A 12,637-nucleotide genomic window follows, 5' to 3' on the forward strand; every position below is an offset into this window, starting at 1 on the left:
TACAAAGAAGGTTCACCAGATTGATTCCTGGGATGGCAGGACTTTCATATGATGAAAGACTGGATCGACTAGGTTTGTACTCTCTGGAATTTAGAAGATTGAGGTGGGGTGGATCTTATTGAAACGTATAAAATTCCAAAGGGATTGGACAGGCTAGATGCAGGAAGATTGTTCCCGATGTTGGGGAAGTCCAGAACAAGGGGTCACAGTTTGAGGATAAAGGGGAAGCCTTTTAGGACCAAGATGAGGAAAAAGTTCTTCACACAGAGAGTGGTGAATCTGTGGAGATCTCTGCCACAGGAAACAGTTGAGGCCCGTTCATTGGCTATATTTAAGAGGGAGTTAGATATGGTCCTTGTGGCTAAAGGGATCAGGGGGTCTGGAGGGAAGGCTGGTACAGGGTTCTGGGTTGGATGATCAGCCATGATCATACTGAATGGCCTACTCCTGCACCTATTTTCTATGTTTTAGAAGTCACATAATTAGTTAAATGGAGATCTGTTTTTGGAGATTTGTGTTCAGTCAAGGTGTTTCAATTGATTGTAGTAAAAATACACCTGTATCTGGAGGGTCCATCTGCTGGTGAGTCAGTATCCTGGCAAAAACTACACCATGAAGACAAAAGAACACTCCAAGCAACTCCGTGAAAAGGTTATTGAAAAGCACAAGTCAGGAGATGGATACAAGGAAATTTCCAAGTCACTGGATATTCCTTGGAGTACAGTTAAGTCAATCATCAAGAAATGGATAGAATATGGCACAGCTGTAAATCTGCCTAGAGGCCGTCCTCAAAAACTGAGTGATCGTACAAGAGGGAGACTAGTGAGGGAGGCCACCAAGAGACCTGTGACAATTCCGAAGGAGTTACAAGCTGAGATGGGAGACACTGCACATATAATAACTGTTGCCTGGGGGCTTCACCAATCACAGCTTTATGGGTGAGTGGCAAAGAGAAAGCCACTCATGAAATCTCATCTAGACTTTGTTGAAGGCATGTGGGAGACTCTGTAATCAGCTGGAAGAAGGTTCTATGGTCCGATGAAGCCAAAATTGAGCTTTTTGGCCATCGGACTAAACGCTACCACCATTCGTCATCAAAAACCCATCCCTACTGTGAAGCATGGTAGTAGCTGCATCATGCTGTGGAGATGCTTCACTGCAATAGGCCCTGGAAGGCTTGTGATGGTAGAGGGTAAAATGAATGCAGAAAAATACAGGGAAATCCTGGAGGAAAACCTGATGCAATCTGCAAGGGAACTGTGACTTGGGAGAAGATTTGTTTTCCAGTAAGACAATAACCCCAACCATAAAGCCAGAGCTACACAGCAATGGCTTAACACAACAAAGTTGATGTCCTGGAGTGGCCAAGTCAGAGTCCAAACCTCAATCCAATTGAGAATTTGTGGCTGTTTGCTTACAACCCCTATGCAATCTGACAGAGCTTGAGCAGTTTCGTAAAGAAGAAAGGGGAAATATTGCAGTGTGCAGATGTGCAAAGCTGATAGAAACCTATCCAGCAACACACATAAAAGTTGTTGGTGAACGCAGCAGGCCAGGCAGCATCTATTGGAAGAGGTACAGTTGACGTTTCGGGTCGAAACCCTTCATCAGGACTAACTGAAAGTCCTGATGAAGGGCCTCAGCCTGAAACAGGTCAGGCAGCATCTATGGAAAAGAGTACAGTGGACATTTCCGGCTGAGGTCCTTCGGCAGGATGAATCATAGATATAGAACACAATAATAATAAAAAATAGAATAAATATAAGCACAAAAGATAGCTTACCTACATAGATTGATTCTAGGTCCATAACATGACGCTAGGCACAGGAGTGTCTGACTGACAGGAAATGATAAAGTAGTGGTGATTAGGGGGGTGTGGAGGGGTGGGTTAGTGGGTGGAGGTTTTGATCAGCCTTGCTGCTTGAGGAAAGTAACTGTTTTTGAATCTGGTGGCCCTGGCGTGGATGCTACGTAGTCTTCTCCCTGATGGTAGTGGGACAAACAGTTCATGACAGGCTGGGTAGGATCCTTCATGATGTTACTGGCGCTTTTCTGACACCTTTCTGTATATGTCCTTGATGGTGGGTAGGCTGTAGGGCAATTTTGGCTGCCATTGTAGAGCATTCCTGGCTGCCACAGTGAAGAGAATGAGATCTGATCCTGAATCAGCTATGTTCTAGGGTCAAAACGCCGGGGAGGAATCCGAGGTCTGAGTAAGCATCTTCCCCAACCCATCAGGCTCTCCCCTGCCTCCCCAAATTCCCATAGCCGCACTACTTGGGATTTCTCCCTTAGTGTGCTTACTTTGTTTTCAGCGGTTCCTTAAAGTTGTCATAGCCGGGGAGGAATTATGGGGATAAGCTCCCACTGCCTATTAAATACCCCTAGTGGCGTGTGTCTCAAATACCCTCCGACAAACAAGTCCAGCTCTTGGCCTTCATGAGTGGGTTAGCTACTAAGCCTGGCAGAACTAATTTTTACTGATAGAGATGGGGCAAAGTTAGGTTACTGGCACCCTAAAACCAGTCGCTTCGGGCAGATGGAGCCATGATCAGCAACTCATATAGGAAAAGGAAAAACTTTAATTTAGTGTATTTGGATTTAGTAGTGTACATGGATTTCAGCAAAGCATTTGATAAGGTACCCCATTGAGGAAGTTAGGAGGCATGGGATCCAAGGGGACATTGCTTTGTGGATCCGGAATTGGCTTGCTCACAGAAGGCAAAGAGTGGTTGTAGATGGGTCATATTCTGCATGGAGGTCGGTGACCAGTGGTGTGCCTCAGGGATCTGTTCTGGGACCCCCACTCTTCGTGATTTTTATAAATGACCTGGATGGGGAAGTGGAAGGATAGGTTAGTAAGTTTGCTGATGACACAAAGGTTGGGGGTGTTGTGGGTAGAGTGGCGGGCTGTCAGAGGTCAGAGTGGGACATTGGTAGGATGCAAAACTAGGCTGAGATGGAGTTCAACCCAGATAAGTGTGGAGTGCTTCATTTTGGTAGGTCAAATATGATGGCAGAATATATTATTAATGGTAAGACTCTTAGCAATGTGGAGGATCAGAGGGATCTTGGGGTCCGAGTCCATAGGACACTCAAAGCATCTGCGCAGGTTGACTCTGTGGTTAAGAAGGCATATGCTGTATTGGCCTTCATCAATCATGGAATTGAATTTAGGGGCCAAGAGGTAATGTTGCAGCTATATAGGACCCTGGTCAGACCACACTTGGAGTACTGTGCTCAATTCTGGTCACCTCACTACAGGAAGGATGTGGAAACCATAGAAATGGTGCAGAGGAGATTTTCAAGGATGTTGCCTGGATTGGGGAGCGTGTCTTATGAAAACAAGTTGAATGAACTCGGCCTTTTCTCCTTAGAGCGACGGAGGATGAGAGGTGACCTGATAGAGGTGTATAAGATGATGAGAGGCATTGATCGTGTGGATAGTCAGAGGCTTTTTCCCAGGGCTGAAATGGCTGCCACAAGAGGGCACAGGTTTAAGGTGCTTGGGAGTAGGTACAGAGAAATGTCAGGGGTAAGTTTTTTACTCAGAGAGTGGTGAGTGCGTGGAATGGGCTGCCGGCAACGGTGGTGGAGGCGGATATGACAGGGTCTTTTAAGAGACTTTTGGATAGGTACATGGAGCTTAGAAAAATAGAGGGCAATGGGTAACCCTAGTAATTTTAAGGGACATGTTCGACACAACTTTGTGGGCCGAAGGGTCTGTATTGTGCTGTAGGTTTTCTATGTTTCTATGTAATCTCAAACCTGTGATGCTGCTGGTCTCTGCCATTCCTTTGGCTTCATCAGCTGCATGGAGTTGGGAGCCTGCTGCATGGGCAACAGCTTGCTCTTCATATCGTATTGCCCTGGCGTGCATATTGTAGACAGCTAGGATACAACATTAATTGTTAACCCTGACCAACAGAGAGCCTCATCTGTTTTCAGCAGATCACGGTACATAACGAATGCGTTTTCCTGTCAGTGTAACGCTTTACAGCATCAGCTATCAAGGTTCAATACCCACCAATGTCTGTAAGGAGTTTGTACACTCTCCCTGTGACTGCATGGGTTTCCTCCTGCACTTAAAAGCTATACAAGTTAGGGTTATTAAGTAGTGGGCATGCTATACAGGTGCCAGAATGTCTGGCAACACTTGTGGGCTACCCAGAACATATTTGGACTGTACTGGTCGTTGATGCAATTGATGTATTTCACTTTATGTTTTGATGTACACGTAATCTTTGATCCAATTAGGATCGATATGAAGCCAGTGAAATAACGTCAGGGATTGACCCGCACATCTCCCAGTGGAGCACCTGGGACTCCCCCAACCTGAGACCTCATCGCAATACGTTCAAGCCAAGGATGTACCGTCAGCCAAGGTTTCACCCTAGCACAGGTAATGGGCACTCTGTACCTCCCCTCCCTGTTACTGATGGCAATCTGCACCTTCACAGGCACACAGTCCGAAGGGAAAAGAGGCCCCACAAGACCAGGGTCTTGTACCGAAACACTGTTAGCAGGATGGACAACCAAACACCAGGTGTGAGCAGAGGACCAGGGTACAGGTTCTAGTGGGGGTAATTCTGGGCTCACTGATATATTGACCATGGAGGGTCAGTACTGAGTGAAGGAATGGTTTGTTTCAGCCAAGACATTGGAACAATCTTCTCTGCTTTTACTGTCATACCATCAGTTATGTTCCTGCCTTCCATGGTGATAGATGGGCATGGGTTTAATGAGAATGCAAATTAATGTGATATTAGCGTTCATTTTGAGAGGACTAGAATATAAGAGCAAGGATGTGATACTGAGGCTTTATAAAGCATTAGTCAGACCATACTTGGGAGTATTGTGAGAGGTTTTGGACCTCTTATCTAAGAAAAGACATGTTGGCATTGGAGAGGGTCCAGAAGAGGTTCACAAGAATGATTCCGAGAATGAAAGGGTTAATGTATGAGGAACATACATGTGATGCTCTTGGCCTGTACCCGTTGGAGTTTCGAAGAATGGGGGGGTGGGTGCAGTTCTCATTGAAACTTATCAAATATTGTATGGTTTAGACAGACTGGATGTGGCCAGAATGTTTCCTATAGTGGGGGAGTCTAGGACCAGAGAGCACAGCCTCAGAATTGAGGGATATCTATTCAGAACAGAGATGAGGAAGAATAGAGAGTGGTGAATCATGGAATTCATTGCCACAGACAGCTGTGGCGGCCAAGTCATTGAGTATACAGTATTTAAAGCGGAGGTTGATATGTTCTTGGTTAGTCAGTGTGTCATAGGGAGAAGGCAGGAGAATGGAGTTGAGAGGGATAATAAATCAGCCATGATGGAATGGCAGGACAGACTTGATTGGCTGAGTGGCTTAATTCTGCTCCTATGTCTTATGATTTAATTCTCCAAACCACGGTGCCCTCAGCCGGAGAATCACATGCAGTTCTGGTCACTGTACTATGTGAAGGATGTGATGGTGCTGGAGAGGGTGCAGACAAGTTTCACCAGAATGCTTCCTGGGGCAGAAGAGTTCAGCTCTAAGGAGTCTGCCCTCCCTGGAGCAGAGGGAGTTCAGAGGCACGAGTAAGGTATATAAAATAATATAGGATATAATTTTGGGTAAAAAGAACTGGGTAAATTGCAAGAATCTTTTCTAGATCTATGTTAATGGTGGGAGGGGGTGGGCAGAGATATTTAGAGGGTATCTGGGAGGGCATCTTCACCCAGAGAGCAGTGAGTTCCTGGAAAACACAGCCAGAGAAAGCAGGGTTACTGACAGCAGTGAATAAATGTCATGAAGAGCACTTCAATCCATGGGCACAGAGGGCTGTGACTAAATGCTGGGAGCTGGGATCAACAGAGAGGGATTCCCTCATCTACACCTGCAGAATCTCTGGTGCGCAGAATTCCCTCTGGTTGACACGGGCGAGTTAGGCCAAATGGCTTATTTCCACATCGTGCAAATCTTTGACCTACACATCAGCTGAAAGTCAGCACTCTTAGCCACGGAGTTGTGGCCTGGCTGATTGGGATCCTGTGGACAGGAAGTTGAAACCCTGACCCTCTAACTCAGTGAGGAGAGATCTTGTGTCCCATCGTGGAGACACCTGTGCCCTCAGAGATAGTGCCACAGGCTCCTCTCCAGCCCTGTGAGGGGTCCGCCTGAGCCAAGTGACTGAATGTGGTGTACTGTGTGTTACAGACTATGTTCGGCTCATGTGAGGGACGTCGGCAGCACCAGCAGCAGGGTCCAACACGCTTGGCAAGATGTGAACAGAGTTATACAATCAAACAGTACAAAAAATAAATCCTCTCAAACCATTCCTTTATTTTGATGCAGTTTTTTTTTAAGCCTTGGCTTCCCCCGATCACAGAGATGAATTTTATTTATTTAGAGATACAGCATGGAATAGGTCCTTCAAGTCATGCTGCTCAGCTCCCCAATCATGGGAAAATTTACAAAGACCAATTCACCTATTAACTTGTATGACTGTGGAATGTGGATGGAAACTGGAGTAGCCACAGAAAACACAAGCATTCCATGGGGGAGGACATAGACTCCTCATAGAGGAAGCTGGAATTGAACTCTGAACTCAGTCACCCTGAACTGTAACAGTGCTAACCGCTACATCACCCCTCCTTCCCACTCTGCCTTGTGTTAGCCCTGGATTGCTTTAGACAAGCCCTACTCCACAGGGAGCTGGCAACAATGGGAAGGCTGGCCAAGCTGACCTCAGGCAAGTGAAATATCTAAACACAGCCATTCCATATCGGCTTATGGGTTAGTGATACTATGGAGCAGTGTTCCTTAAGGTTGTCATAGCCAGGAGGGGGGGACATAAATTCCCACTACCTAGTAAATGTGGAAGTGAAGTATGCGCAGTGAAGATTACAACTGAGAAGGTGCTCAGGAAACTTAATTGTCTGAGGGTGGATAAATCTCCTGGACCTGATGGAAAGCACACTCGGGTTCTGAAGGATGCAGCTGGAGAGATTGCAGAGGCATTAACAATGATCTTTCAAGAATTTATGGATTCTGGCATTTTACCGGATGACTGGAAAATTGCAAATGTTACTCCACTATTTAAGAAGGGTGGGAGGCAGCAGAAAGGAAACTATAGACCTGTTAGCCTGACATCATTGGTTGGGAAGTTGTTGGAATTGATTGTTAGGGATGAGATTACGGTGTACCTGGAGGCACATGATAAGACAGGCCAAAGCCAGAATGGTTTCTTGAAAGGAAAATCCTGCCTGACTAACCTACTGCAATTTTTTTGAGGAAGTTACAAGCAGGGTAGACAAAGGAGATGCAGTAGACGTGGTGTACTTGGATTTTCAGAAGGCCTTTGACAAGGTGCCGCACATGAGGCTGCTTAGCAAGATAAGAGCCCATGGAATTACAGGGGAGTTACTAGCATGGGTGGAGCATTGGCTGGTCAGCAGAAAACAGAGACTGGGAATAAAGGGATCCTATTCTGACTGGCTGCCGGTTACCAGTGGAGTTCCATAGGGGTCAGTGTTGGGACCGCTGCTTTTTACGATGTAAGTCAATGATTTGGACTATGAGATTAATGGATTTGTAGCTAAATTTGCCGATGACACAGATAGGTGGAGGAGCGGGTAGTGTTGAGGAAACAGGAAGCCTGCAGAGAGACTTAGTTTAGGGGAATGGGCAAAGAAGTGGCAAATGAAATACAATGTTGGAAAGTGTATGGTCATGCACTTTGGTGGAAGAAAAAAATAAACAGGCAGACCATTATTTAGATGGGGAGAGAATTCAAAATGCAGAGATGCAAAGGGAATTGGGAGTCCTTACGCAGGATACCCTAAAGGTTAACCTCCAGGTTGAGTGGGTGGTGCAGAAGGTGAATGCAATGTTGGCATTCATTTCTAGAGGTATAGAATATATGAGTAGGGATGTGATGTTGAGGCTCTATAAGGCACTCGTGAGACCACACTTGGAATATTGTGTGCAGTTTTGGGCTCCTTATTTTAGAAAGGATATACTAACGTTGGAGAGGCTTCAAAGAAGATTCACGAGAATGATTCCAGGAATGAAAGGGTTACTGTATGAGGAATGTCTGGCAACTCTTGGACTGTATTCCCTGGAGTTCAGGAGAATGAGGGGGGATTTCATAGAAACATTCCGAATGTTAAAAGACCTGAACAGATTAAATATGGCAAAGTTATTTCCCATGGTCGGGGGGGGGGGGTCTAGGACAAGAGGGCACAACTTCAGGATTGAAGGATGTCCATTTAGAACAGAGATGTGGAGAAATTACTTTAGTCAGAGGGTGGTAAATCTGTGGAATTTGCTGCCATGAATGGCTGTGGAGGCCAAGTCATTGGGTGCATTTAAGGCAGAGATAGATAGGTTCCTGATTAGCCTGGGCATCAAAGGGTATGGGGAGAAGGCAGGGGAGTGGGGATGACTGGAAGAGTTGGATCAGCCCATGATTGAATGGCCTACTTCTGCTCCTATATCTTATGGTCTTAATGTTCCCATGACATAGAGCTCAGTTAGCCTCTGCTAGCCAAGTCCAGCTCCTGGCCTTCATGTGTGGCTTAGCTACTAAGCTTGGTGGAATCATTTCTGCTGTCAGAAGAAGGGTCAAAGTCAGGTTACTGGCTCCACAATACCAGTCACTTCGGGCAAATAGGGCTCATCAGCCATGATTGACAGCTCATCTAGGAGAAAGAACACTCTGATCTCAAACCTGTGCTGCATTGTGGCCAAACCCACTCATGGGGAAGACTTCAAAAGTAAACCCCCAACGAAAAATCCAGAGATGAAGTCCCTAAGACAGTCCTACACTGAGTTCAACACTGACTGGCAACTCCTGTGTTGCCACTAGTGCCAAACTGTTTCGGTTTTTGCCGTTCTTTTGGATTCATATGGACTCACTTTCACTGACTCTTCATTTCATGTTCTTGTTATTTATTTCTTATTTATTATTATTTCTCCCTTTTTTTTGCATTTGAAAAGTTTGTACATTGATTGCTTGTCCATCTTGTTGGGTGTAGTCATTCACTGACTCTATTCTATTTTATGTATTCATTCATTGAGATATAGCACAGAATAGGCCCTTCCAGCCTTCAAACAACACCACTCAGCAACCCCTCCAATTTAATTCTAGCTTAATCATGGGACAATTTACAATGATCAACTAACCTACCAACTGGTACCTCTGGACTGTGAGAAGAAACTCAAGCATCCGGAGGAAACCCAAGTGCTCACGGGGAAAACGCAGAAACTATTTATAGGCAGCAACGGGAATCATGATTTCAGGCAGTCAGTATCTCACCAACCCCCACATCCTGTAGTCAGTCTCTTATGTCTCAGTTACAAACAATTCTTCTCTGTCTGTATGGGCCCCACACCCAAACTGGAGAACCACAACCAAATCAAATAACTCAGGTGTCTACACTCAGTGGCCACTTTATTGCGTACATCTGTAATACTCATTAATGCAAATATCTAATCAGCAGCTCAATGCACAAAATCATGCAGACATGGTCAAAGGGTTCAGTTATTGTACAGATCAACCATAGGGAAGAAATGTGATCTAAGTGACTTGGGCGCCAGATAGGGTAGTTTGAGTATCTCAGAAACTGCTTATCTCCCAGGATTTTTACACACAGTCTCTTGACTGTAAAAAAACACAGACACAGCCAGTGAGTGGCCGTTCTATGGGTGAAAACTCCTTCTTAATCAGAGACGTCAGAGGAGAATGGCCAGAATGGTTCGAGCTGACAGGAAGGAGACAGTAACTTAAATAGCCACATATTACAACAATGGTGTGCAGAAGAGCATCTCTGAACTCGTCGAACTTTGAAGTGGATGGGCTACAGCAGCAGAAGACCATGAACATACACTCAGTGGCATCTTGATACCGAATAAAGGAGCCACTGAGTGTATATCAAAGGCCAAAGCTGTACCATGCTATGTTCCAATAAGAGTGAATGAGTGTGTGGAGGAATAGTGTTCAATAGACAATGGGAGCACTCAAACCAATTGACTTCCCTCCCCCAAATATGATTGGGAATATTGTGGCCCCCACCTGGTTCCCTCTCCCCACGGCAGTGACGGATCATATGTTCAAAATCATCTTGCCCCTTGCTCCAGACCCCTTCATGATCTCTTCGTGGGACATGGCTGCCTTTTCCAATGGGAATTCCGGTCCCACCACTGGCTTCAGCCAACCCACCTCCATTCCTGCAAGTATGGCAGCTGCCGTTTCCTGGAGCTCATCCTGCGGATAGAGAATCTGTTTAATCTTTTAAAAAATGAATTTAAAGCGTTGAGTGTTAATAACCTCCAACAATTCAGAAACCATGCCTGTCTAGCACCAAAGAACCCGGTGTGCCGGATTATCGGAACTAAATGTGCCCTACGACGGCTAAACACAGAATTCTAGCAGAAGAGGGGGAAGGGAGAGTTGAGGAGAGAGTTTTCTGCAGCTTGAATGTCTATAGCAGGGCTGATAGCACTAAATGAAGACTCAGTAAGTGAGAGGAACATAGGAGCTCATGTTAACTTCAAAAGCATGAGAGCACAATATTTCACTGTAATTCAGTAGGAGGAGGAAAAAGACCACAGACACAAAGAGGAAATTTCAGGCTGAAGCCAGACCCTCCATAGTTGAGTTGTTCCAAAATGTTGTGTTACTCATGAACTCTGCAATGTCCAGTTTCTATGGGTCATTTACACAAGCAAAGAATCTCTCCTCTCAGGCTTGCTGCTGTCATCCAGACTTGTAGCATAACTATTCCTGAAAACAATTCACCAAAGTATGGAGCGAGGACTTCGGTCACTGCCTGTCAGGGGTTATGGAATCAGAGAATCATAGAAAAGTACGGCAAGGAAACAGGTCCTTCAGCCATCCAGTCAGTGCCGAACCATTTAAACTGCATATTCCCATTGACCTGCTGCTGGACCGAAGCCCTTCATAACCCACCCATTCATGTACCTATCCAAACTTCTCTCAAACATTGAAATCAAAAATCGCATCCACCACTTGTGCTGGCAGCATGTTCCACACTCTCACCATCCTCTGAGTAAAGAAGTTCCACATTTCCCGTAAACATTTTACCTTTCACCCTATACATCCCAAAGAGGAAGTAGTATTTCAAACGAAAAATGACATGGTGTTGTTCCTCCAACCTGAGTGTGACTTCATCTTTACAGTAGAGGAGGACATGGATAGACATGTCAGAATGGGAATGAGATGTGGAATTAAAATGTGTGGCCACTGGGAGATCCTACTTTCTCTGGCGGACAGAGCGTAGGTGTTCAGCAAAACGATCTCCCAGTCTGCGTCAGGTCTCGCCAATATATAGAAGGCCACATCGGGAGCACCGGATGCAGTATATCACCCCAGCCGACTCACAGGTGAAGTGTCGCCTCACCTGGAAGGACCGTCACAACACCTTATATTCCGTCTGGGTAGCCTCCAACCTGATGGCATGAACATTGACTTCTCTAACTTCTGCTAATGCCCCCCCTCCCCCTCATACCCCATCCGTTATTTATTTTCATACACACATTCTTTCTCTCACTCTCCTTTTTCTCCCTCTGTCCCTCTCACTATACCCCTTGCCCATCCTCTGGGTCCCTCGCCACTTTTCCTTCTCCCTGGGCCTCTTGTCCCATGATCCTTTCATATCCCCTTTGCCAATCACCTGTCCAGCTCTTGGCTCCATCCCTCCCCCTCCTGTCTTCTCCGATCATTTTGGATCTCCCCCTCTCCCTCCAACTTTCAAATCTCTTACTAACTCTTCCTTCAGTTAGTCCTGACGAAGGGTCTCGGCCTGAAATATCAACGGTACCTCTTCCTAGAGATGCTGCCTGGCCTGCTGCGTTCACCAGCATCTTTGATGTGTGTTGCTTGAATTTCCAGCCATCTGCAGAATTCCTCTTGTTCAATGATTTAGATGATGGAATTGATGGCTTTGCTGCAAAGTTTGTAGACAATATGTAGATAGGTGGAGGGGCAGGTCATTTTGAGCAAGGACTTCGAGGATGACAAACAGATTAGGAGAATAGGCAAAGAAATGGCAGATGGAATACAGTGTTGGGAAGTGTATGGTCATGTGCTTTGGTAGATGAATTAAATGGTTGACTATTTTATAAATGGAGAGAAAATAAAAAAAAAACTGAAGTGCAAAGGGATTTGAGAGTCCTTGTGCAGGATTCCCTAAAGGTTAATTTACAGGATGAGTCTGTGGTGAGGGAGGCAAATGCAATGTTAGCATTCATTTCAAGAGGGAGAGGAAGAAGCAGATTCTGGATCAGTGGGCTGAGCACTTTAACAACGTCCTTAACCGCCCTGCCGACTTCAACGACGAGGCCATTGCCCGTCTGCCTCAGGTAGAGATCAACAAGAACCTCGACACCCTCCCCACAGTAGATGAAGTCAGGAAGGCAGTGAAGCAACTCTCCTGTGGCAAAGCGCCAGGACCCGATGCAATCCCTGCTGAGGTATACAAAGCAGGAGGCCCTGTCATGATGCAAAAGCTGACTGTACTCTTCCAGTCCATGTGGAAAAAGGGACAGGTCCCGCAACAGCTGAAAGATGCCAGCATAGTCCACATCTACAAGAGGAAAGGCAACCGCCAGTCTTGCGACAACCACCGA

The 12,637-nt window shown here is 45.8% G+C and overlaps 2 protein-coding genes across 6 annotated transcripts in view; one reads left to right on the forward strand and one right to left on the reverse strand.

Annotated features, from left to right (window-relative positions):
* lrriq3 (leucine-rich repeats and IQ motif containing 3) overlaps window positions 1-12,637 on the forward strand; it is an 88,849-nt gene that overhangs the window by 49,443 nt on the left and 26,769 nt on the right. For 3 of the 4 annotated variants that reach the window (XM_072273254.1, XM_072273255.1, XM_072273256.1), the window contains exon 7: window positions 4,258-4,402. In XM_072273254.1, coding sequence (XP_072129355.1) covers window positions 4,258-4,402 — 145 coding nt within the window. Of the gene's footprint in view, window positions 1-4,257; window positions 4,403-6,202; window positions 6,316-12,637 lie in introns of those variants that run through there. The other variant, XM_072273257.1, reaches the window with a different exon arrangement.
* The window catches only part of cryz (crystallin, zeta (quinone reductase)), a 43,973-nt gene continuing 37,620 nt past the window's right edge, over window positions 6,285-12,637 (reverse strand). For both annotated transcript variants that reach the window (XM_072273261.1, XM_072273262.1), the window contains exon 9: window positions 6,285-10,253. In XM_072273261.1, the coding sequence (XP_072129362.1) occupies window positions 10,092-10,253 (162 nt within the window). In that variant the 3' untranslated portion in view covers window positions 6,285-10,091. The remainder of the gene's footprint in view (window positions 10,254-12,637) is intronic.

The sequence above is a fragment of the Mobula birostris genome, chromosome 12, assembly GCF_030028105.1.
Source record: "Mobula birostris isolate sMobBir1 chromosome 12, sMobBir1.hap1, whole genome shotgun sequence".
NCBI lineage: Eukaryota > Metazoa > Chordata > Chondrichthyes > Myliobatiformes > Myliobatidae > Mobula > Mobula birostris.